This window comes from Daktulosphaira vitifoliae, unplaced genomic scaffold (assembly GCF_025091365.1).
Source record: "Daktulosphaira vitifoliae isolate Bord-2020 unplaced genomic scaffold, ASM2509136v1 Scaffold_5, whole genome shotgun sequence".
Classification (NCBI taxonomy): Eukaryota; Metazoa; Arthropoda; class Insecta; order Hemiptera; family Phylloxeridae; genus Daktulosphaira; species Daktulosphaira vitifoliae.
In genome coordinates, this window is record NW_026099576.1 from 15,175,131 (window position 1) to 15,200,616 (window position 25,486).

The window sequence follows — 25,486 nt, forward strand, 5'->3', positions numbered from 1 at the left end:
AATTCACATTTGATTCGATATTTTAATTTCTTTAATAATTTCAATAATTAATTTGAGTATGCAAAATTTAATAGAAACTTTCATAATACAGACAACATATACGTTGCAATATACTAAAGAGATGGCAGGAAATAACGAAAATTATTTAAGAAAATAGATTAATTCATTTGACTTTCAAAACTGTATGGAGTTTTAAAGAGTAATTACAAACATTTCACTATATTTGTCACTGTTATAAGGCAACTCATAAATCATTTTGGAAAACTTACTTGACATATCCCCAACGTAATAATTGTATCGTAAACCGAAGGTTCCTATTTTAACATCAATACCATTTCCTCATACAATAGTAAGTTAAAATGTACTTTAAGTGAAGTAAATATTTTCATTAGAAATTTTAATGAAACGTACTCGGTAATTTAAATTTTAGTAATATTTTGATATAGTAAAAATTTACTATGATAAAAAATTATATTACTTGCAAAAAACATAAAAATAAGAAATCAATAAAATGTATTATTCTACGATTTGTTATAACAGCAAATGCATTTCGATGTAAACAAATTATTAAAACATAAAAAGAGACTTAAATCATATTATAGAAGTAATATGAGGGCAACATGATTAATAGAAGTACGGTAGTTTTACTATAAAAAAAATAATGGGCATTTTATGACAACAGGATGCAATATAATAACAATAATATCAAGATAAGAGTTGTCAGAAAATAATAAATCGCAATTATTACTTTTTATTTAGTCGGAATGAATAGGTAGAATGAAAAGAAGGTTACAAACCCAGGAGTCATGGATTGATACTGGTTTTTTAAATCATCTCATTTTCAAAAAACACATTAATAACTTAAGAAAACATAACTCTTTACATCATGAATTTTAAATTTGGTCGGTCAGTGTTAAATTTAATGTCAGTCGTATTTACCTAGTTCACGAATGTATCTAAATTCGATCAATCGGGAAAAATAAAAAGGATACGTGACATACTTTTGTACTTTTATATAGTAAATGTATTATTAGTTAGTTTTCCATTGAGTTCATTTCTAGGAAAGTAGGTATAACTTTTTCCTTGAACAATATATTTTTTTACACATTGGTTTACAAAAATGTTCTAACTTAAATTTTAGACATAAACTAAAGACATTCATTTGAAAAATAATCTTTTATTTTTAATTAATGTGCAAATAACTGATTTAACTGAGTTACTTTCTAGTTATAATAGATTCATACAATAGATTTATTATTAAATATTGTTGTTACTTATATGTCTAAGAGAGAATCTCAAAAAATCGTGTTTCTAAGTCTTAAGACAAATGGTAATTGAAAGGTAAATGATACAATTGGAAATAATAGACTAAACTTGTCTATATTGTATTTGTAATGTGTAAACAGATAATTGTGTACGAGGTAAATATGCTAGTTCAGCAAAAACAGATTCTTATTGTTAAGATGGAATAACAATAAGAAATTTACACTCATATGGTGAAAATTTTATTTATTTAATATTTATCAATTTATAATTGTAAATTTCTTTAAACAGTTTGTACATTTATTTATATTTTTTTAATTCAGAAATTGTAAAAGTCACATCGTAATAATAGTTTAAATGACATTGAATTAGAAATAAATTTTGCCTTTTTTGAAAAATTATGTTAAAATAATAATCAAAGATTTATCTTTAATCTCTTATATATATTATTGTTTAAGTATCTAGTTTTATTATTATAAAAACTATTCTGTAGTTTATTTAAAATAAAATTTACAAATATTAATATTGAGGAAAATAATCACAAAAAATAATTATAAAAAATTTTAGTAAAGTTATAGTAGAAATTAAGATAAAAGCTGTTGTCATTTCATATCAATTATTTATCCTTTTTGGAAAATTAATTACATTTTTCAGTTTAAAATTAATTTAAGTTGATTAAATGACTGAAAAATTAGTGTCTATCCACCTTATTATTTCATAGTTTATCAGAATAAATATCTTTATGATGTGTTAACCACTAATATAAAAGATTCATACTAATGAATATTATTAAAAATCTGTTTAAATTTTCATAGAAAATAGAATGTAATTATAAGAAGATTACATGACTTTAAAACATAATTTTCTCTATTGTCACGCTGCTTTTTTTTTTATAATACACCAAGGACAGATTAACTAGAGCCTAAAGGTATTTTTTTATGTGAATGTCATTGAAGTATGAGCAACTTATTCAAAATATGTCTTTCGTGTATAAAGTTTTCTGTATCTTCTTGGCTAGTTTACATATTTTATAATAATGAGTAGTATTAATAATAATAATAATACCAATAAAAATGATTTACAATTCACTAGATTATTGTGTAGATAAAACAAAAGTGTCTTGTTGGAAAATAAATAATAAAAACAATATATTTAAAAAATTATATTATTAACATTATTATATTCAGATAAAAAAATGTATCTAAAGTTATTTTACTATATATCTTTATAATAGCTTAAACTTATGTTTATTTTTATAAAATTAATAGATGTTTTACGTAATCTTTTATAAATTAGAATATAAATAAATTAAACTTTTTTTAAAATTAATTATTATTATTTATTTGTTTTCTAATTCTAAATTTAATGAGAAACATCTAAAAATCTCTAAAAAAATTACAAATATAAAAATCGCTAAGTTTCGAATTTTTTCAATTTTTTTTACTTAAAACTGCTATAACTTATTCAAAAATGGCCAAATCAATATAATTTTTTTTTATAGATGCATGATGTCTTTACCTATAATAATATAATAATAATAATATTGGGTATTAATGTATTAATTGTTATAAATATGAATAATTTTTTTGATTTGGTAATTTTTTTTCACATTTCATTTATAAATGTATTGTAAATCATTGTAATAAAACAATGATTTTTATTTAAAAAAATCTTATTTTAATTTTAAAAGAAAAATATAATCAATAAAAGTGTTTATACAAATTTTATTCTTTAAAAATATTAAAATTTTCTTTTATTAGTAAAGTATATATATATATGAAACATATAACATAATTTTTATTATAAATAACTCCATAATGCCAAGCATAGTTTTATGGAAATTGCTACACAAGATTTTGTTCTTATTACATTTTGTGCAATTTATATTTATACCCACACGACATCCATCAAAAAATATAATGTTGAAACCCTCCATCCATATCTGTCAAGTATGTTTAAAATGCAGATTCACACATAACTCTCCAAAATTATGTTTAAAAACATAAGCCTCTTGATATTCCAGTTAAAATGTGAAAAGTGAGATTTAAAAAAATTTAATTTTTGACTTGTGGTGAAATTTAAATGAAATAATAATTCATTGGCAATTTAAAATATTTCAATGAACATTTTCAATAATAACAATTAATATTCCTGATTTTATTTTCCAGACAATGAAATCAACTCAGAAATTTTTATATTACATATGAAAAATTAATATGAGAATGTTCAAACTAGATGTACGAGAAATTTAGAGGAAGTTTAGGACAGTAGAGAAAAGGTACGTTGTTTATTACAGTTCCTATGTGTTAAAGAAATTTAAAATAACGACTGTCGTTGTCATTTGCTGACAATATTGCTCTTATATAGCTGATCAAACGTAAAATAATATCTCCACTAGAAGCAAAAAAATTCAGATTGTCAATTTTATTGTACGATTGTAAAGTGAGGCTCAATTTAATAGTTATTCACTTTTTACGTGCGTCATTTCAAATGTATTTGTGTTTTATAGCTTTAACATGACTCCAACATATTTTACAAACATTCAAAAAACAAAATTCTTTTAAAGATATGTAATGTAAGGTATCAACATTGTTTTGAATGGTATATTTCAAAAGCTGTGGATTGGTTTCTATTAAATTAATTTATGTAATAACGTTTATCAATTGTCGTTATATCCCATGGTTTATTCAAAATTAAATTGAGATTTTTTTAGCAACTTTTCTTTTTTTCTCGCTAAATTTTATAAATTATGATGCATTTAGCAGCCAATGAGTCAAAAGATATAAAAAAATAAAATACAATGCCGTAAAACGTAAAAAAGTGTACCACATGTTACACCACTTAATGAATTAAAAACAAGTAATTTTGGACCATTCGCAAAATATCCTAATCTAATTTTTTCTAAGCATTTAAAAATATCATGACGACGACTAAGTAATCATAATTTTCCAAAAAGTATGAAAAAAAAATTATTTTCGATATATTGATGATAAAATTATGTGTTTTTTGAAAGAGTATTACTATTTAGTTTTGTGAATGTTACACTGTTATTACCATATAAATACGGTTGTATGGTTAAGTATAATGCATCTCTTTTAATAATAGCAAAACAGATGGGTACAAATTGCGGAACAATGAGGGAAAAAAAGGAAAATTCTAATTTACAGGCGATAGGTATAATGTACCTTAATTTAACAGGCAATTGATTACCTTGCGGACAATTGACCTAAAAGCTAGATTTTTATGGTAATGGATAACTTACCTTTAAAATGGACTTTTCTAAGGTACTTTAGAAGCTCTGGTCCTTTGACAGGTTTCATTGCATCACAAAGACCGAACGTATTGGGACCACAATATTCATAATGCATATCGTAAAGTGCATGTGCAAACGCTAATACAGAGTCACTTACAAACTGTAACTGATTTTCAAATTTCGGAATTTTTTCGGTAAGATGAAAACTGGAATTGCACATAGTGGAATAATTAGTATTGTAAGGTGTTCTCATGCTGCCTGGGTATCGGCATTGAAAATGTTCTTCCCAAAATTCTGAAAAAGAAAATTTTTTATATTTTCATTGCATTATGATGTAAAATTTCATTTTTTTAAAACATCACAATATTTTAAATCCTTCATGTAAATTTGACTTACTTTTACTAAAAATATCATAAAGTTATTTTATTTTATAAGTATATTATGTATTTAAGTTATAATTTTTCGGGCTAAAAGTTATTTATGTTTTCTTGAATGAGCAAGTACCGTACAGGTTTGTTAAAACGGTAATTTTAAGAAATAAAGCATAAGGAGGATGTTTATTTTGCATATTAATCTAGTTAGAAGTTAAAGTAAATGTGTGAATGTCAACTTTTTATTGCGGTCGTATGTTCCATCAGTTGACAAAGTTTCTAAAATTCTGTAATTAGGGTGCATTTGAATTTTATTTACACAAAATTATCAAATAACGCTAGCTGCGAAAAATAAAGGCTTGTAATAATTGAATTTAATTAATGTCAATATCTCATCCATTATCTTGTATTCTAAAATGCATTTAATATACATAACATTGATAGTTACTGAATGAATATGCATTACTAAATTTTTTATAATCGAAAAAAATTTACAATTAACCCAATTTGACAAAACATAATTGATTGAAGTTCATAGACAAATTGTATATTTTCTAATATTTGGAAGTCTTTCATATTGTATTCCAGGATCTACTATTTTTTATCCCAAGCAATAGACCTCTTTATATATAAGCTTTTGTTTCAGAATTCTTGAATTATTGGAGTAAAGAAATTGTTTTCAACGATATTATAATATTATGCAAGTAAATTTTCTTTAAAGTGTAATCATTAGGTTATTGATTATTTCTTTTTTTTTCAATTTTTCTTATACAATAACAATCACTCTATCTTAATAATAGTTTATTTCGTAATGTATGAATATATAAAAAATTATACAAAATAAATAAATGTCTGACGGGTAAATACCATTGTACGAATAAATTTATTGTAATAATTAGTAATTGATAATAATATTATCAATATTTTGATATGAGCTAGAGGAAGTAAATTGGTTACGCGGTCAATATGAAACTGACAAAGTATCAACATGATATCAGATATATATGGCGAAAAAAAGAAAAAGTTATTTGCCTTGTAGGAATTTTATTGTTAGCCTGAAAAAGAACAAGAGTACATCCATTAATCATTATACTCGCGTCACGTTCTATTGGTTTTTATAACTTATCCAACGGCGTTCAATTGCCAATGGCAGTTCAAGTGAGGGTAAAAAGTGGCATTTCCATAATGTTTTTACATGGTTGTGCATCTTATACTCAGACATTGCATATTCATACTAGATTATGTTTTATTATCTTTGTTCACTTGGGCATTATATTGTTTGATGTAAAAATTTTTTTTTCATATTTTGCCGCATGGAAATTTATGCATATATGATTTATAAGAAATTTTGTATCGTCTAGCATACACATTAATTCGACTCTTATTTTACTACACAGAAATAGTTTTTTTTGCGTTTTGTTGTCAATTATATATAAATTAGAACCATTTCAATTAATTAGATAAAAATAAACATACAGTATAATAGAACTAGAAATATGTAAATATTTAAAATACAGAAGGATCATTAAATAGCGTACCTAATTGTACAATTTATAAATTATGGGATCAATAAATTATTCTAAGTAAAAATATTTTTCATAAAATTGAAATACAAAATTAATAAGCTTTATGGATTCTCTATTCATAATAAATGAAACTTTGAGTTTCTATAAAAAAAAAAAATTCAACAACTTTGAAACTTTTTATTTATTTTAATGATTATATTAAAATATATATTAATTCAATAAAGGAAAATTTGGCTACTTCATTACATGGTGCAGAATAGAATTGAGATTTGGGTGATAAATTATATAACAATAGTGTTCTTTCTGAAATGCAATGTGAAATACCTTGGTAAGTATCAGAAAATATACCTATGTCCAACTAAAACATAAAATAGTATAGGCTTTGTATTTAAGTGAATTCGTTGAAAGTTTTATAAGGTTTACAATTCTCCCCTAATGTCATAAATCAAACATTAAATATTTACGTAGTTACGTACTTTTCAAACAGTTAATAAGGCTTAACTGTTTAATATTTAATTATAAGTAGTGTGCAGTACGTCTTTTGTTGTACTTTGTAAATAATGTTTTTTCGTCTAAACAAAAGAAAGATTGAATAGAAAATTATTCAGTAATAATAATAGAAGCTTCATTAAACCAATTGAAAAATTTAAGTAGTGTCCTTAAAAATAAAATAGCTTTTTAGATATAACCCTTGTCGTTACTAATAAAAAAGTACTATAATAGTATATTTTACTTTAATTTACAGTGCAATTTTGTAAGATTTTATTTTTTTTTGAGACATTATCTTTTCTACAGATAAAAGAATGTTAGAACTCCTCAGAATGCAAAGTATAGATACTAAAAGTTAGTTTTACTTAAAGTTTTAAACTATATCAATTTAAACTTAACTATATCTCTAGATTAAAAATGAATTATGTATAATTCGTATGCCAAATGTTATTGAGCTGTTATTATTTTATAATCAATAAAATTTATGTATTAACTTGAAAATGAAAGTTTTTAAAGTGAATAATTTTAAATTACCCACTAGGTCAATAATTCATCAAGGGGTGTAAGAATCGAGTATACTATTTAACTATAATATTCAAGATAATGAAACTATCCAATAGTGTTATAAGTTACATTAATAATTACTAACATTTTTAATTCCGCATATCTTTTTTTGGCTTCACGCTGTGATTTATTATACTTCTGTTATTATTTTTTCTATTATTTGAATATATGATACACTATTGTACTAGCTCTCATATACCCGTCGAATGCAGTGCATTGTTTGTCTTGTACGGTATCATTTAAGTATAGAAGGTCAGATAACCAAACTGTAATTTACTGTCAGTGGCAAAAACGCGACACGAGGTTTTCCACTTCAAAGACGTGTAGCATCGGATAGCAACCCAAATGCAATTTATATTGACTAATTTTTTTTATATATACTTGAAACCTAAAATGGCCAAAACGACAACGGTTTGAGGGCATAGACTTCTGTACAGCACCCAATAATTCTTAAACATTGACACTATAAATATACGGTTGTTCATGTAAATCCTTCACTTGGAAGTTTCAATGTCGAAATTCTAAACTGTCGACTTGCAAAATACTGGAGTAAGAAAATATTTTTTACAAGATTTCTATATGATTATAAATTTTACGAGACAAATGTTTCAAATAGTTAATAAAAAAATTAACAAATAGGGTTTAAGTGAAAAATTCTACATGTATATCAATATTTAAATACATGCATAAAATATGAACAGACAGAAATAATAATAATATAATTTATAATTTGAAATAATACTTATATTTTCTAAAACTTAGTAAACTATCGAATTTATTTGATATGCGTTAAAATCAATTAATTACTGGTTGATTGATTTATTGTTGACCTCTAAATTCTGAGTTCACAAGATTTATTTGTGCATTTTGGCTGTGATATTTATCTTTTTCATTTCATTATAAAAATGAATAATATTGACCTAAAAAGTCAACACGTAATGTCATAAGCATATTTGAAGTTATTTAAAATTCTTATTGTAACAATGGAAAAGAGAAAAAAACAAAGAACAGCTCAGCATAAGTAAAAATTTACCTCATACGAACTTTTTTTTTAATCATATCTTAACCTATCCCTGGACGCAATATGTCGAAGTTGATATTTATCCGATTACGATTAGTGAATAAAATGAGACATCCTATTTAGTCATTCATGGAATGTTTAAAATACAAATTGATATCTTAAAAAAAGTATCTATAAGTAGTTATTTTTCAGCGATGATATTTATTGATTTCACATAGAAGTTTTAAAACATTTCATCTCATAAGTAGTCCATGTGTAATTGCAACTTAAAAATAAATATTAAAATACATCCTGAAAGATGTAAATGCGATGTTGTAGAGACATGTCTTAGGAATATAGTTTAATGCACATTGCTGACGTATAGGTTTCGAACTCATTATATGTGCCCTTATTATTTATGTTAATTTTTTTTATTTAATAATATTATATAAGTTGATCAAATTTGCGACATCACGTAGCTGATCTTAGGACGTCTATATGACATCCATTTGATAACCTATAGAAGGTACCTTACGACATCTTGGGATGCGATATTAAAGGTGGCATAGACGTCTCATCGACTGCTTAGTCACAAGAGTGTAACATTACACCATGTGAAAGTATATCACTACAAATTTCTGGAATGAGTTTTACTGACTATTACTGATAAATTTGCTGACAAAATTACCTTAAAAAGTATTAAGTTTATTAATATTTTCTAAAAATATCCAACACTAATGATTTTCATGGACATTTGTGAGGTTCCACAGTGAAATCACTCTTGTGTATAAAATACTTTGTCATTAATTTTTTTCGGAATTTATTGAGATAATTTGATTTTTCAATTTGTTGTACTATTATTTCATTTGTAATAAGAAAACGATTTGTAACGTATAACGGACAATTAGTTTTGTAATTTAAAGTTAGCTATTTTTATAACCCAATTTATTAACTCATAGTAATATCATGTTGTTTATTGTACGGATAGTATATTTCTTACTATCAAATATCTTAATTGATAACCTCCATAATCTTTAATAATGTTTTAGAAAATAACGTATAATTTATTACTTTCATAAACATAAATAAAAAAAATTATTTGTTAATGAATATACACTGAGTAACACGAAATAATGTTAAGAAACTGACCATTAACGAGTATGCTAAGTATTAAGGAAATTTCGTTTTCGATAAATCCTCGAGAAGTTATTTCAAACAACAATTAGTGAATATCTAAATTTTTCTCGCCACATAAAGTTTTACGCCATTCGAATGTTAAAAGTAGTTTCAACTTTCGATATCGACCGCTGAGTTTTTTCAAATCAAGCCAAACCCCGACATTGTTAATCTTATTAGAGAATCTAGAATCGAACTACTCATGCACATAACTAGTGTATATAAATCCGACGTGTCAAGTTACAGTAAGCAGAATGACTCCAGTGGGCTGATTTCCACGACCAGCATATAAGTATAGGTTTTGGTGATATATTATAAAACAACCGTAAGCACTCAAGTAAGGCGCGGAAATTTAAACTTATCGTTTTGCCTTCGTCGCTTAAGTAAACTATACAAGTACAGCCGAGTACTACCATCATCTAATGTATAGTGTGTATAAATATTTATAATCTATTTCTCTTTCTCTTTTCTTGTCAGCGGCATAAAATCAAAAAATAATTTCGTGAAGAGCATTTCTATGAGACTTTCGATTATGTACGTCGTTATTATTTTATGTAACAACGCTCATATAGTATTTTTGCTTGTAACGACTGAATATGATAACACTAAAAACAAAGGTTATTAGTTGTTCAGCAACACGACTTATGGGCACGTGGCCAATAATTATACGCTGACCAATCATATGCCTTCCGGCAGACGTTAGCTGAGGATAATACAGTTCAATCGGTACTATAGTTGTAAACGTTCTTAATAAATCGGAACAACTTCGGATCTTACCATTGTGGACGATTATTTATAGCATCATTTCTCTACTACTGGATTTTATATGTCTTTGTCCCTATCGTACACCTCGTGATAAATAAAATGTTCATCGTTCTAGTATCGCAGCTTTAAACACCAAACCGGCTCGTTATTTACACACAGTTTTCGCCATTGCCCAGAAACACCCAATACGTTGTTCTTGTTGAAAATCAATTGGCTAGTAAAAAAAAAAAAAAGCCAAGCTAATAATTGTGAACACGTTTGAAACATTTGTCGATGGAAAAAATGACCCCTAAAAAGAAGGTTTTAGAAATGAAATATATAGCCTTGATCGAAATTTCAGTGTTACGCATAAATAAGAGACGAATTTTTCTTTTACTCGTCTCAAAATTAATTTATGATGTTTACCATGTTTTCTATCGTAAACGATTTGTAAATTAATATGTGGCCTGATGTCACCATAAGATGGTCGTAACGATTTTGTACTACACTGCATGACACTTTTTCATTTATTCAGAGATACCATAGCAGAAATCACTTCAAGTACAATATTAAAATTTTCCTCGCAATAACAACACATAAGTTGTGGTGGTTTTAGGAGAAAAAACTTGATGAGTAAAAATCATAAAATGGATTTTTACGCTAAAATAAAATATTTACTGGATGATTTGAACACTAGTGAATGCACTCGTTCATTACTGAAAACACTCTCTCGGATTTCATACTCGACAATAGGAGGGTCGGCTGGATATACTTTTAGTACGAAAAAGTCAAATACATAACGCGTTTTACGGGCCGGCAGTAAAGCAATATATTTTATGACGTATCGTTTTATAGTGTATATTTGACACTCAATTTAAATCCAGGAATGATTTGGTCACACACAGTCACTATTACTTATTCCAATAATAGTTTAGTTATCCGCTTTAAAAAACAGAATACGCTTATTTGATACATAATTGAAATTTCTGGCAATATGATCGGTACAGTTAGGTTCAAATATTTGTTTAACGCAAAATATAAAAAATTCATCGGTAAACTTATAAAAGTAAACAACTAAAACTTATGTTGCATTTTCGGTAAACCATATACTACATGATTGAACACTAGTAATTTTTACAATATTCACTAGTGATGGGAAATATCGAATAGTAACTGTCGAACTATCCGATAGTCATTCAAAAAATATTCGATAGTCACACAATATATTCGAATAGTTTTAAAAACTATTCGGTTGTATAATAACAATTCTAATAGTTTTAAAAAATTATCGATTACTATCAATAGTTTAAAATATTCAAAAATTCCCATCACTGATATTCACAGCTTATATTATTATCCGTAATATAATTATAGATATTACTAAAGGCGGTAAAAATACGTCACTGGTAGATAGTAGTACTTCTATGTTTAAGTTTTTATCATTTTTACAAAATCATTAGTTAGTACATACGCTTTGTTTATTACTAATATGTAATATTGTATAAAACTTAAGATACTTAACTGTAACAATGTTATATGTATGAGTTTATTGTTAACTCTTTAAGATTGATAAACATTTGATAATTTTAAATGATTGCACCATACCTGTGAACCAAGGATTTCTCTTGTTATTTTCTACGGTGAGTCCTAAAAAATATTCCTCAAATCCAATTACAGGGTTGGCTTGTGGTTGAACAGAGACGCATCCTTCAACTTCAGCTTCATTTGTGTCTGACACCATGTCTCTAGCGCTCCAACCATCCGAGCCTATCCATGAAAAGTTTCCTGTCGCGTTGTTTCTTCTTACAGCTTTCATCAAACTTACTACTTCCTGATCGGATCCATACACTATAACACCTGAAAAAATAAAAAACATTATAATCATAATATATTGTTTGTGTTAACTTGGAAAATACATGAATTATTGTTGTTTTTATTTTTTCTTGAAGTCTGTTTTAACATTGTGCATAATAAAAAGTTAAGTAACTAAGAACTTTCAAATAAGTATTGTGTTTAAGTAAATTTTAAAAACAATAATAAAACTGTAAAAGTTGCTTTTTATTCGTTCATTTGTCATGTGTGACTTTAACTTACAAAATCAAAACAACGAATTTCAAGTTTTAAGTTCTATATAAACTTCTATCGGTAACATTTAATATATTCAAGTATTCACACTTGAGGAGATTTCCGACGGATCACATTCTTGTAAACATTTGTTATCTCAACGGTATTCCAGATTTATGTGATAACTTTAATATTATTATGACATTCCAATGCTACATGTTGTGTTATCGATACGGAGAAAAATGAAAAATAACTGATGACACAAGAAATATCGTAAAGATGGTCCCATGGTACCACTACTGTTGCTATAGTTTTTAATGTTTTTTTACAAGCATAGAAATAAAGGCGAAAATTGGCAAGTTGTACGAAGTTATGAGCAGCATAAAGTTGGACTAATAAAATATTTTCACACACATTTATATGAACGATACCTCGTAAAAAAATAATAATAATGAATGGTAACAGAGAAATTGCGATTATACGCACGCATATAGCTATTTTGCCTATGCATAACGCCGCAAACGTTATGTGTAGTGTAAACAGTAAATAACACTACTGAGTGTCGTGAAGCCGGTTACATATTATATTAAAGGAAGTGTACCTTTACTATAATACAATATAGGCAATACGTAAGAATCGATTCTTTCACTACATTACAAGTAGAGTGGTCCTTATATTTTATAAATATAAATGTTTTGTTTGTTTTATAGCTTTTCATTTTGTTTTTATTAAGTGATAACAATGATTCCAATTTTAAGTTAAAAGAAGAATAGGATAAAAAAAATTTTTTGAAAAAAATTCAGAAACAATATTCACGTTTGCAAAAAATCTTTAACCTTAATATTATTCATAAATTATCAACTTAATTAACCATAATCAACAAAGTTAAATGTAAATTAATTTCTAAGGAAAATAATATAATTCAAAATTTATCAGTAGATAAATTATTTAATTCGTCGAATATTGAAATAAATATAACATAATTTTAACGAATGCAATTTACAGTGTCATATAAGACATTAAACAAAACTTTATTAGGGATGTTATGATATACTTGTCACTACCATAACATAAGATAACAATAGGCTACCCTGTTTGTGTCCACAATAATGATCTCTTATTTAACTTTTTCGTTTAAGATAATTAATACTTCTAAAAAATGTAAATAAATAACTTAGAGAAATATTTAACAAACGCATATTATTTAATTATATTATAATACATGCAATTCAGTCATAAATCAACTAATAAAATCACTCTTTCCAAATAGAAATCTATAAATTATATTTGTCATCTTTTTTATTCCAGTCTTTAGAAACGCAAACGCATTGTGTCAACCCTAATCAGTAGTGTAAAAAACTATATTAACGTTGTATACAATGTTAAAATGATTTGTATACTATTCATCTATAATAATTTATATATTTTATGCTTATTTATTAATAAACACTAACAATATAAGGATGACACAATAATGTTTTACGGAGATACAAAATATTATATAAAAGGCAGATCAAACCCTTACAGTCCGTTCTGTTCTAATCGCGCACTCGACATCATTACCTAAATATTGTAACTATCATTATCGAAGTTTTTATGTATTAAAGTTGTGAACTAAATTGAATTTGTGCTATTTTATTCATCGATTATTAATCAATACTAACTCGAGTGTTCTAAGAACTAATAAAAATGATCATGTAAGATTTCAAATCAATAAGAGTCATATGATATTTTATGACTCTCACACCCCACCCCGAATTAAAGTAACTCTAACCTTTTATCAAAACACCCTTTCAATATTATCACATTTTAATATTATATTATTTAGTGCAAAAGCAATCAAGTGTTTAACTTTCTCTTTATTTTATTAAGTTTTGAGTTACAATATAGAATATGTATACAAATTACAACTTCATTTATATGGAAACAAACTTGAATTCATTAACATTTAATTACTACTGAAATGTTTTGTTTCTGGTTATTTGGTTATAATTAAAACATTACCTCAGACAAACTTTTAAAATCAGTAATTACATTATTGTATAAAACATTTTTTTTACTTAAGAAAATTTATTACCAACAACTTGATTACATATAGTTTTAAAGATAAAAATAGCATTTATGATTACTTTTAATCTTATAAAAATTTCTATAATAATTTAAAAAATCATAAATCAAAAATAATAATATATTGTGAGATACGCATTGTACGCTATATGCCTAAGAAAAATAATAATTTAAAAAATCTAAAAACTTAACAATAATAATATTAAAATAATCTTTATTCACCAATAAATAAACATAATATAAATAATAAAATAGTCTCTATTAATGAATAAAATATATAATTAAAATGAAAACTCAACTCAGTAATATTCTATAAATAGGTAACTTTAAGATGAAAGAATAAGGAGCCTAAATCATACAATTATTATGATATATTCAATGTAATGTAAAAATTAGTTTTAAATATTTTCTGTACAGTGTGATTTTTTAATAATCATACCCCCATTTTTTGTTAAATAATGACTTTTTATAGAAATGTTCAAATTAAAACTCGATTTTCAAGACATAGAATTAAATAGAAATATTTTTATTTTATCGCTTTATGATTTCCTGGTTAATAAAGCCATCATCATTTTAATTTGTTTTAGTTTAAAGACATAATTTATTTTTAAATGAAATTAGTTCATTGTCAATACTTAAATGCTATGAATGGTACTGTCTAAACGAAAAATGGCCTTTTATATGTCAAGTGCATTACTGTTATTGGAGAGGACAATAATAATTCGGTAAATATACATTTTATTTGTTCAATAAATAATAATATTTGTTTTATTCAAATTTCGGTCACTAAAAAGTATAAGGTGAAAAGGAATGAAGCGCATCAATAATTCATACAATGTTAAAAGTATTTATCTATTGGCATTTAGGTAAATATTCGATTATGGTTTTGCAAAAAGAATAAAGATAAACTATTAAGGACTGTCTTAACAGTTTATTGTTATTCGATTTAAAATGTTTTTTTTTTTTTTTTATTTGAGTTATACAATCTATACAATATTAGTACAATAAGTATAAAAGATGATATTGAATTTTTGACATGATTATTTTGAGAATAGAAGCTGCTCACCGATAACACTCTTTTTGAAATGGTAATATATATTGATTAGATTTTTTTTTTTTTAATTTTTGTGGGATAAGAAGATCTGTGTACCATTTTCTTTTGAGTATTTTGGAAGGATTTTCAGGCATTGTGGGTAAAGGTAGATCATATACTAAAGAATTAAGATGGTTAAGAAAGGAATAGTGGTCGTAAGAACAGTTGTAGAAATGAATTTCGAAAGAAGAAGAGGTAGAGGAAGACCAAAAAAGAGATGAAGAGATGTTATTGAATGCGATATGAGGACAGCTGAAGTGAGCGTAGAGGAAGTGGAAGATCGTGTCAAGTGGAAGTTTAGGATAAGGGTGGCTGACCCCAAGTAGTTGGGATTAAGGCGAGGAAGAAAAAGAAGAATGGAATAGTGGTATAGAGAGAAATGCTCCTCAGCAACTTGTAATACTGTCTTTAATTATAAGTCTGAATGTAAGGTTGTTCATTTGTGATTAGTCGATGTATCTTATTCTGTATAGTTTGTATTTTATTTAAGTTTTTTTTTTTTGCCGATTAATTCATATTGAAGTCCATAGAAGTTTAAGTAGTATTTTGTATATAATTAATTTTGTAAGAAGTGAAAGTTTTGATTTGCAGTGTTTGCAACCCAACCGTTTGATTATAAAGAGGTGTACGTTTAGTTTGATTTTAGTAGAATTTATATTATGTAACCAGTAAAGTTTTTGATCAAAATGTATGCCAAGGTATTTTGTAGTTGTTGAAGTTTATTATTTAAGTAAACTTGTGGATAGAGCCTTTTTTAAGTGTAAAATTAGTATTTATTAATTAATTTTAATAATTAATATTAAGATTTATTTTCATTTATTTTAATTATCCAGTTATTATGATACCAGGATTGAAGGTCATAGAGATAGGATTACAAATTGTTCGAAGCTATCTGAGCATTTTTGTTAACAGAAATGATAGCTTTTACATCGGCATATTCTGTTAAAATAATTTTAGTATGAGTTGATTAGTTTTATATATGTTAAATAATAGGGGAGTATATATAGCACCATAGAGTACTCCTGCCTTTATATCAGTTTTCATTTCAAGTGTTAATCGGTAGCGTATTGAAAATTGACGTTCTTTGAGATAATATTTAAAAATAAGTAGTATGAGGGTGGTAGGAGAAACTTTAAATTAAAAAAACTGTCATGCCAAACTTGTTCAAAGCTCGAGAAACATCCAAAAAGACGGCATAACAGTTTATAGAATTTACTCTCTTAAGAACTAATAATTCAAGTATCTTAGAAAAGAAGGGGAGGAAGCTAATAGGTCTGTAGGATGAGGAAGTTTAATAGGTTTAAGCATTACTATTACCGACGATTACTATTGTTATGGGAAATATGATTAGCAAATAATAGAATCGAATATATCTGTTTTTTTTAGTTTTAGTTTGAGTTATTAATGAGGTGGACATAATGCCCATGCATTCAGACCTATTGGTCCATTGTGCAAACCTCATACTGAATTGTTTTTATTCGGTTTAACACCTAAGTGTTATCACCGAAGTGTTATTACATTATACCTATCATTTTATAAGGATGGACCATCAAGTCACCCTCTGTGGATGACCAAAGAGTCCTGTCTTTCTGGCAAAATTAAAGTATCTCTCTGGGTCTTAGGTTTTTAATATCTTCTTTTTCAGGAAAAGGTTTACTCAAGAAGTTTGATCTTAATGTGGACAAAGCTTCACATTCGCACATTATGTGAAATAAGTCTTCCTCTTCTACTTCATACTTCATGCACAATGGTGATTCCGATACGCCCATTGCATAAAGATGTTTAAGCAAGTGACCATGTCCTGTCAGTAGATCAATCAAAGTACTTCTTTGATGTCTAGTCATGCTATTAAGATCATTCAGCAGTAGACCGGGGGTCTTGATAAAAATTTTAGATCGAGTTTCTCAGGTCTAAGTTTTAGAACCTTGATTCTGTCAGCTACTGTTCCTAGTTGATCTTGAGACTCCTGATCTGCATTTATTAACGTTGCTGTCTCTTTGCTAGTAGACGGTTAATCAAGTGTCCCGTTGTTCGCATTGAGATTTTCAAGTTTGACGATTCTTCTGCGAAGAGCCGCCAGTTCATTTCTTGTTCCGACAGGTTGTTCGTAGAATCCCTGTTCGTCCTAAATTTGTTAAATAAAGGTCCATCACAGTAGAGCTAGATACTGTAATAAGGCTTTTTACTCTATGGTGCGCCAGGTGCCATAATGGATTTCATTGGTCACTTTCCTTTCAGCTAACTACCCTGTGACAAGTTAACAGCCGTTTCACTTGGTGTGGCTGGGTTAGGGGACCTATTCGCTGTTAGCAAGCAGGTATGCCTAGGCCTACCTGTCTCAACTAACCAGAGTCGTGACCGACTAAAAGCAGTGATACGTGTTGCCACCCCCACAGAATTAACTAGGGTCCGCGGAGTTGTTAAGCCCGTGATCCTTACGGATACACCTGCGGGTGAATATATGTGTTAAAAGTATGAGAGATTTTTTTCGAAGATGTTTTGCAATCTCACTGGTAATTTATTCAATATCAGGGGACTTTTTTAGTTGAAAAGTAGTTATGCAATGCATAGTTTAGGTAAATAAATTTGTTGGGTGGGTCATTTAATTAAGAAAGTTTTCTAATTTTTTTGAAAGTTCAGTATTGATTATGGTATCATGTGGTTTGAATACTTCAGTTAAATGTTTTTGAAATGTTTTTGAAATATTTCTGTTTTTTTTTATCAGTCACTGTCCTGGAATCGTCTTCTATCTTAAGAGAGAAAAAAGAAGGTTTATCTTTTGTGACCTGTTTAGTAGCTTTCCACAATGAACCATTTTGTATATAAAGAGATGCTATATAGTTTGATTAATACTCACTTCTAAAGTTTTTAATTTGGCAAATTATTTTATTTGGATTTTTCATGACAAAAATATCAAGGATGTCAGAACGTTTTGATGGGGAAGTCGGCCATTACATGGAATCTGGTAGAGAGAGTATTTTATAGTTTGCTGAGGAAATAAGTCGAAGAAGATTATTACCATATGGTTGTGTTATTCGACGTTCCCAGTTTGGTTGTCATTAATGTCTCCGTCAACTGTATAGTTTCGGCCTAAAATTTTAATTATTCAATTGTTATTGTGTGTTTTGGTGGACAGTATGCAACTACTGTTGTTATTGGGATGTAATTTAAAGTTATTTTAAGTACAAGATTTTAAATAATTTTTATTTGTCTTAGGTAAACAGTAGTATTCTAAGTGTGTTCTAATAAATATTACAGAAGTAGCTTGTGTAGTGTTATCAGGATGACTAGGGTAATTTAAATTGTAACCGGGAATATTTAATCGTGAAAAAGGCAGGATTCAGATATAAGATCATTATCCACGTTTTTTATGCAATATTGCAGTTATTTCATTTTTATGGTTTAGAATTCTATTTGGACTCCAAAGAAATATAATAATAGAATTAGTTGTAAAATTATTTAGAATTTTGGTTACCAATAAAACGTGTAAGTAAGTTGTAAAGTGAGTTACTAAAGGAAGTTTGTGAGGTTCTTCAACATAAATTTTGATATGAAGAATAGAGATTATATCAAAGATTGTTTGACAATATTCGTTTTTTACCAAATTGATAACAAAAAAAAAAGAGAGGAAGAGGGTTTTTTATTTGTCGTTATAGATGTTTAACACTTGAATAACCGATAAATTAAAATCTTATTATTCAGATTTTATTTCTTCGCAGGGATTTGTTGGGTATAGATTTCATATAACTCTACTACTCTAAATGATTTTTCAGATTTAATTTTATATGTATGATATTGAGCGTTTTCACTCTGTAGGAATGAAATAATTTTAAGATAATATTCGAAAGATTTAATTTTAAGTTTTAAATTATTTATTGATGATTTTCAGGTGACAGAGCCAATTTGTTTGAACTTGTAACGTCACAAATTCGAAAGTGGACCGTTTATGATTTTTTGTTATGTCTACTTATTTATTTTATCGCGCGAAAGAACCTTTTTCTGATACAGCGGTGTCAACCACTCATTATTTTACCGCTGACCGCTAGATAAGGCGATAAAAGAGAAATATAATTAAAATCGAATTGTTTATCAGTATTGATCCCTTCCAAAAAGACTGGCCGTTATCGATTTGAAATTGCCGTTAGATCGGTGTTGACTCTTCTCTATTCTTTCTTCTGGCATTGACCGTGCTAGGGTGCACACATTTGTTGTTTTATTGACACTCTTTTTTCGATGATGGAGTAGAGCCGCCAACGACGAACGGCCAGGTCTTTTCGGCGAAGCATCCAGACCATCGGATGGGTCTCTTCGGAGACCGGGTATCGTTTTCTTTTGTATATTATATTTATGTAATGAGCTATATTTTATTAATTAATTAATTTCATTTTTATTTTATCGTAAATTAACTTAATTTTGTTTATGTGTGGAGAGCACGTGTTTCCCTTTTCTTCTAGCCAACGCTAAGGAGCGAGTGTCCAGACCGCTCCTGGTGTTCTTCATTAATTTCCGATTAACATTAACGGATGTGTTCCAATACCGTCCATGATGTTTGTAATATTATTTGTTTGTTTTGTTTAAATATTTTATTTTATTTGTATTGCCTTTATTTGTAGACATGGTTTTTGACGCATTTGCATTTTTGTCCATGTTTAACTTAATTTTCTTTTTTTTTTACAATTAAATTAAATTTCTTTATTAATTTCAACTGTAATATTTATTTTATTGCGCGAGTAACTTAATTACTCGCGTGTATTTCATTCCTATTCCTTAATCTAGACACGGGCTACGGTATGTTTTACATATCAACCACATACAACTTTGATTGTCATAATTGTGTTCTATAAACCACGAGGCATTATAGTAATTTATACATATAACGACATATTAACTTAGATTATACTTTTAATTAACTTAAAATTAAATTCCACCTATGGTCCGGTAATCATATCTGATAGATGTGACACCTCGTCTAGGTGGTGGCGACCCTTGCTACTATAGCTAGTCGTTATGCAAGTGGCAAAACACGTTGTTGTTACAGGCCAATATATAAAAAGCCCACTTGCAAACTCTTTAGTATTATTTATAGAGTCACAAATGTCTTTAATAAATATGGGTGGTAAAAGAGGGACAGCATTATTCATATTAATAAAATTATTTTGTGCATCAGTTATTATATTATTAGGAGTTTCTTCGTTATCTAACGTATGTAAATGAAAGTATCGATAAGACGTGATAAATACCTTTGATTTTTTTTATGACTATTAGGTGAAAATGGCAAGAGAGAAGTTTTTGAATGAAGTCTCTTTGAATTATTTTGTTGTTGCTAATCATTATCGTTATCACTATTTATTACCTGATGTGTTATTGATGAAGCGGGTTTTGAGTTTTTAATACTAGTTAGATATGACATTATTATTGTTGTGCTATCTGAAACGATATAATAAAGTGAAGACGGACAGCCGAGTCCAGCCTTTTTGTCATAATTCTGTTTTTATACCAGAGTTGAACTAATTAATTAATTTAAAATAATACTCACCAAACGTAGAACGCTAGATTTCACCCCACTTTAAATAAAGGTAGAAGAAAAAAAAATTCTTCAAGATGATCACGCGATTCCGATTTATTTAATGAATTAATCGTATGACGGTAAGAGCTTTTAAAAGAGAAAATTAAAAATAACATGGTTACAGATACACTGTCCACACAGAACTGATTTTTATATAAACTTTAAATAATTTTTAATAATTTTTAGTTTTTTAAATTAATAATATATTTAATATAGTTTTAATTTTATTTATTTAAATAAACTGTTAAACTATACATAAATTTATTAATGTTTTTTCTAACTTTTAGTGCTTACACTGGATGAGTTTTAATACTCTGAAGCCGATTATAATGAATTTGTTGCATTGTACGTTTCAACTGTTTTTACGTTTGGAATCACATCTTCTTTAAGAAAAACTACAGTTTTCGTTGAACCAAAAATTAATCATGTCATGGAATACGTAATAAAGAAATAATTAAATTTGTTTACAAGATATAAACAAAATAATTCAACGTATTGTTTGTAAACAGCACAAATAAATTTGATCAGTCGTATTATTATCATTTATCTTATATTTTTTCAAATGAAAATGTTGTATGCATAATTCAACTAAAAAAATTAAATTTGCATTAATATTTTCTTTATAAACAAAGAAATTAATGATTTTTTTTTTTTGTTTAAAAAATATGTTTTATTGTATTAATACTCATATTGAAAGTAATTATTTTAATACTTATATTAAATATTAAACCAGAGTTTAATATTTATAGAGTGGTTCATTGTGGTAATAATATTTATTTAGTCTTTTTTTGTTCTTTAATTGAAATAAAACTTAAATTTTTTATCGATAGTTTATTTATCAGAGTAAACCAAAAAAGTACTTAATAAGTTAAAATTTTTTATTATGAAGACTTATAAGGTCCATCAAAAGTTATTTTGATATAAATATTATGAGAATATTGCAAAAAGTATTTTCACCTCAGAAGTTAAGTATGAAAAAATTATGCGAATAACATAATTAACTTGTTAAATTCAATTGTGAACTTTAAAAGCTCTAAGGTAACCTAAATAATTTTTTTTTTTTGAGTTATTATTATTTTAAACAATGTTTGAATATTGCTTTTATATAATACACGATAATAGTATCTAACCAGTTATTAAATAAGTGGTACTTTCTTTAAATTCTTAAATCTTTAAATTTACTTGTAAGACTAAACTTTTTTTCTAATATTTTGTAATTAGCAATCATTCAAAAAAATTTAATTGAGATAAAATATGTAAATGATCAAATTTTATCAACTATTTGGCTATTTACACAAGTTTTTTAAATTATATAAAATAATTATATTGTTTTTATTAAAAAAGTTCTGGAAAAAACTGTACCTCTACGTTAAGTAAGCCTACAAAATTAAAATCAGTCATAGATTGTTGTTTACTAAAAAAATAGCACAGTCTTAAACCTAATACTAATACAAAAAATAAATTTTTTGATAGATAAATCTTTGCTATTATTAAAACAAATAATAGAATCAAAGTAGAAAAATATAGACAACAATCCATGTTAATATAAAATTGTTAAATCAGAAATTTATTATACATTAAAAAAATTATAAATAATTTCTTATACTTTGTATAACAAAGAATCATTACTAATTGTAATAATATATAACGTTTAGAAATACACCTAATCATTATGGTGTAGTTTACTATGCTCGATAATGATGTAATGATGTATATTTTTTTTCAACACTGGATACATTTAATCATCCAATTACTAAAAAATTCAAGGTTTAACAAACTTGATCATGTTACTCTGAATGAACCATAAATCATAGTAATGGACACAGGGACGCCTCATTATTAATTTGTAGAATAAAAGTATAATAGTTATAGGTTTGCTGCGAATTTATGTGAAATTATTACCATCAAAATTTGTGAACTTGCTAACAAATATTAATTAAGATATTTATAGTATAAAATTATGTCCCTCTAGAGATTACTATGAGCTAATACAACTTTCATATTGCTACCTAAAGTAATTACATGTAATAGAAATAATAGTAATCTATGATATTTATGTTCATTTTCAGCGTTAAATTTTACCCATTTCAAATACACAATTTAAGAACATCTATTAAAATATTACAATATTAAAAATCACAAGATTAAAATATTACAATAGTACACCACAAATTAATATAACTTCAAACAGTAAAACACCAGGTCACAATATGTGCTCCTAAAAAACGTATATTTTAAAATATGACGCTTGGCAATAAATTTTGTTATCTTTCCCCCCCCCCTTGAACTTCTGTTCTTGAATGAAAGCACAATAGACTAAAACTACTAAATAAATAAAAATGATTAATTAGCAAAAAATTTAATTTAAGCTTCGAGATGAAGTTGGGAAGGTAATGGTTTTGTGATGTTTTTTTTATGTTAGTTCATGAAAATTCTCAGCTATCACTAAACCTATTTTAATAGTCGATACGATAAAAAAAAACTCGATTTCAATCTAGCTGAACCTATAGTCACCAAAAATTGAATCAAAAACACTCAATTTTAGAAATTTAGGAAAATACCTCAAAATCGTGCTACCATATAAAATTGTATTTTCAAAGTACTTTTTCTAAATTTTAAAACTGTTAAAAAATTTTAATAGAATATTATAAAGACAGTAAGCTTTTTTTTTTTTGTATGCTTTTTATGAAAATCCAACAAAAACTTAAGCACAAGAAGAATTTGAAAGGAACCCATACATGTGAACAATTTTTTCAACTCAATTTTTGAAAATGTTCCAGAACGACTGACATCATTTAACTTATATCAAATTAAAGCTCTCGAAGTGTATTACAATATTTCAAAAAATATGTTAGAATTAGTTTTACTATGTGAACTAATATGTCAAAGTAAAAAAAAAACGTAATTTAAAAAAAATATTATTTTCAATTTTTGAAAGTTTTTTGTGTGATTTGACAACTTTAAACATAATTTGTAACTTTATGTTAATATAATAAAAAATATTTAGAAAAATACAGCGATAAGAATATTGAATAGGTTATATATACTTAATTATCCTCGTAGGATATTAATTAGTGTAAAGAAATTACAAATTATTATTAAATTTAACAAATTTGCATCGCAGTGTTTTTTTTATGACAGTGATTAGATTTCAACTATATTTCCAATATGTTGAGTCTCCACTGTGCTGGGTTTTAATAAAAAAGCAATTATTTAACAAAAACAAGTATTTTTACTTTTTCCATGCTATCAAAACTCAATTACACAAAGTTAATATAGTAAATAAAGTAGATTTGTTTATTATAAAAGTATCTCTGCAACCATAGGAAACGGAAAAAAGTTCAATGAGAAAAATAAATAATTCCTTTACTAGCATACAATTTTTTAAACATTTCGGACTTTTTTCCGGTTAATTTTTACTTATCGATATTGAACATTATATTAGTTATCTTTTAACTTAGCTTATATTTTTTATTCTAAATTAACATAACAAAAAAACACAGTGGGGTGGTGGCATAGTTGGGTCCAGTATAGATGATATCTGACAGTGATTAAAATCACTATCATAAAAAACGCTTCGATGCAAATTTGTAGATAGTATATAATTTTAAGAAATTGGTGGATTATCTAAAAAGCAAAATGAACTCATATTTTTTTTTACTTCTAGTACATTTTAATAAATATTTAAAAGACGCAGTATTCCCAACATTTTCAAAAGTTAAGTTGAAAAGTTCTAATTTTTATACAAACTTTCAAGTTTTCAAAAAGTCAAAAAAACTTTTCTTAATTTTGAAGAGGCAAAATAATCAAAATAAGTTTAATTGTATATTTAATGTAACTTAGATTCATATAAATTTTATATTTATTTTAATTAAAAAAAAAAAAATTTGCTAAAATAGCATATTTTTGAATATGGTAGCCATTTGCGCATAGAAGATAGGTCGTCGGGACAAATTATTTTTTTTTATTTTATAGTACACAAAATAAGCTTTAATTTGATATATGTTTAAAGGACGCAGTATTTCCGGAACATTTTCAAAAATTAAGTTGAAAAAGTTATTTTTTGTAAAAAAGTTACTATTTTAAACCCCCCCAATGAGCAGAATAAGTGTTACATTTTCAAAAAAAATAATATCAAATGAAAGGGAAATATCTAAGGTTTTAATATAAAAAAAATTATTTTGATTTGTTCATTTTTCAATAAGTTATGGCAGTGTTAAGTACAAAAAACATCCCATAAAAGGTAATATTTATCGCTAACATTACATTTTTTTTTAATTTTGGACAGCCATTTGCACATAGAAGATAAG

At 26.5% G+C, this 25,486-nt stretch overlaps 1 protein-coding gene across 4 annotated transcripts in view; it reads right to left on the reverse strand.

The window, feature by feature from the left end:
- The window catches only part of LOC126906514 (metabotropic glutamate receptor 2), a 161,839-nt gene that overhangs the window by 58,907 nt on the left and 77,446 nt on the right, over nucleotides 1-25,486 (reverse strand). For all 4 annotated transcript variants that reach the window (XM_050687060.1, XM_050687062.1, XM_050687063.1 and 1 more), the window contains 2 exons: nucleotides 11,992-12,243; nucleotides 4,526-4,810 (listed from right to left, as the gene is read on the reverse strand). In XM_050687060.1, coding sequence (XP_050543017.1) covers nucleotides 4,526-4,810; nucleotides 11,992-12,243 — 537 coding nt within the window. The remainder of the gene's footprint in view (nucleotides 1-4,525; nucleotides 4,811-11,991; nucleotides 12,244-25,486) is intronic.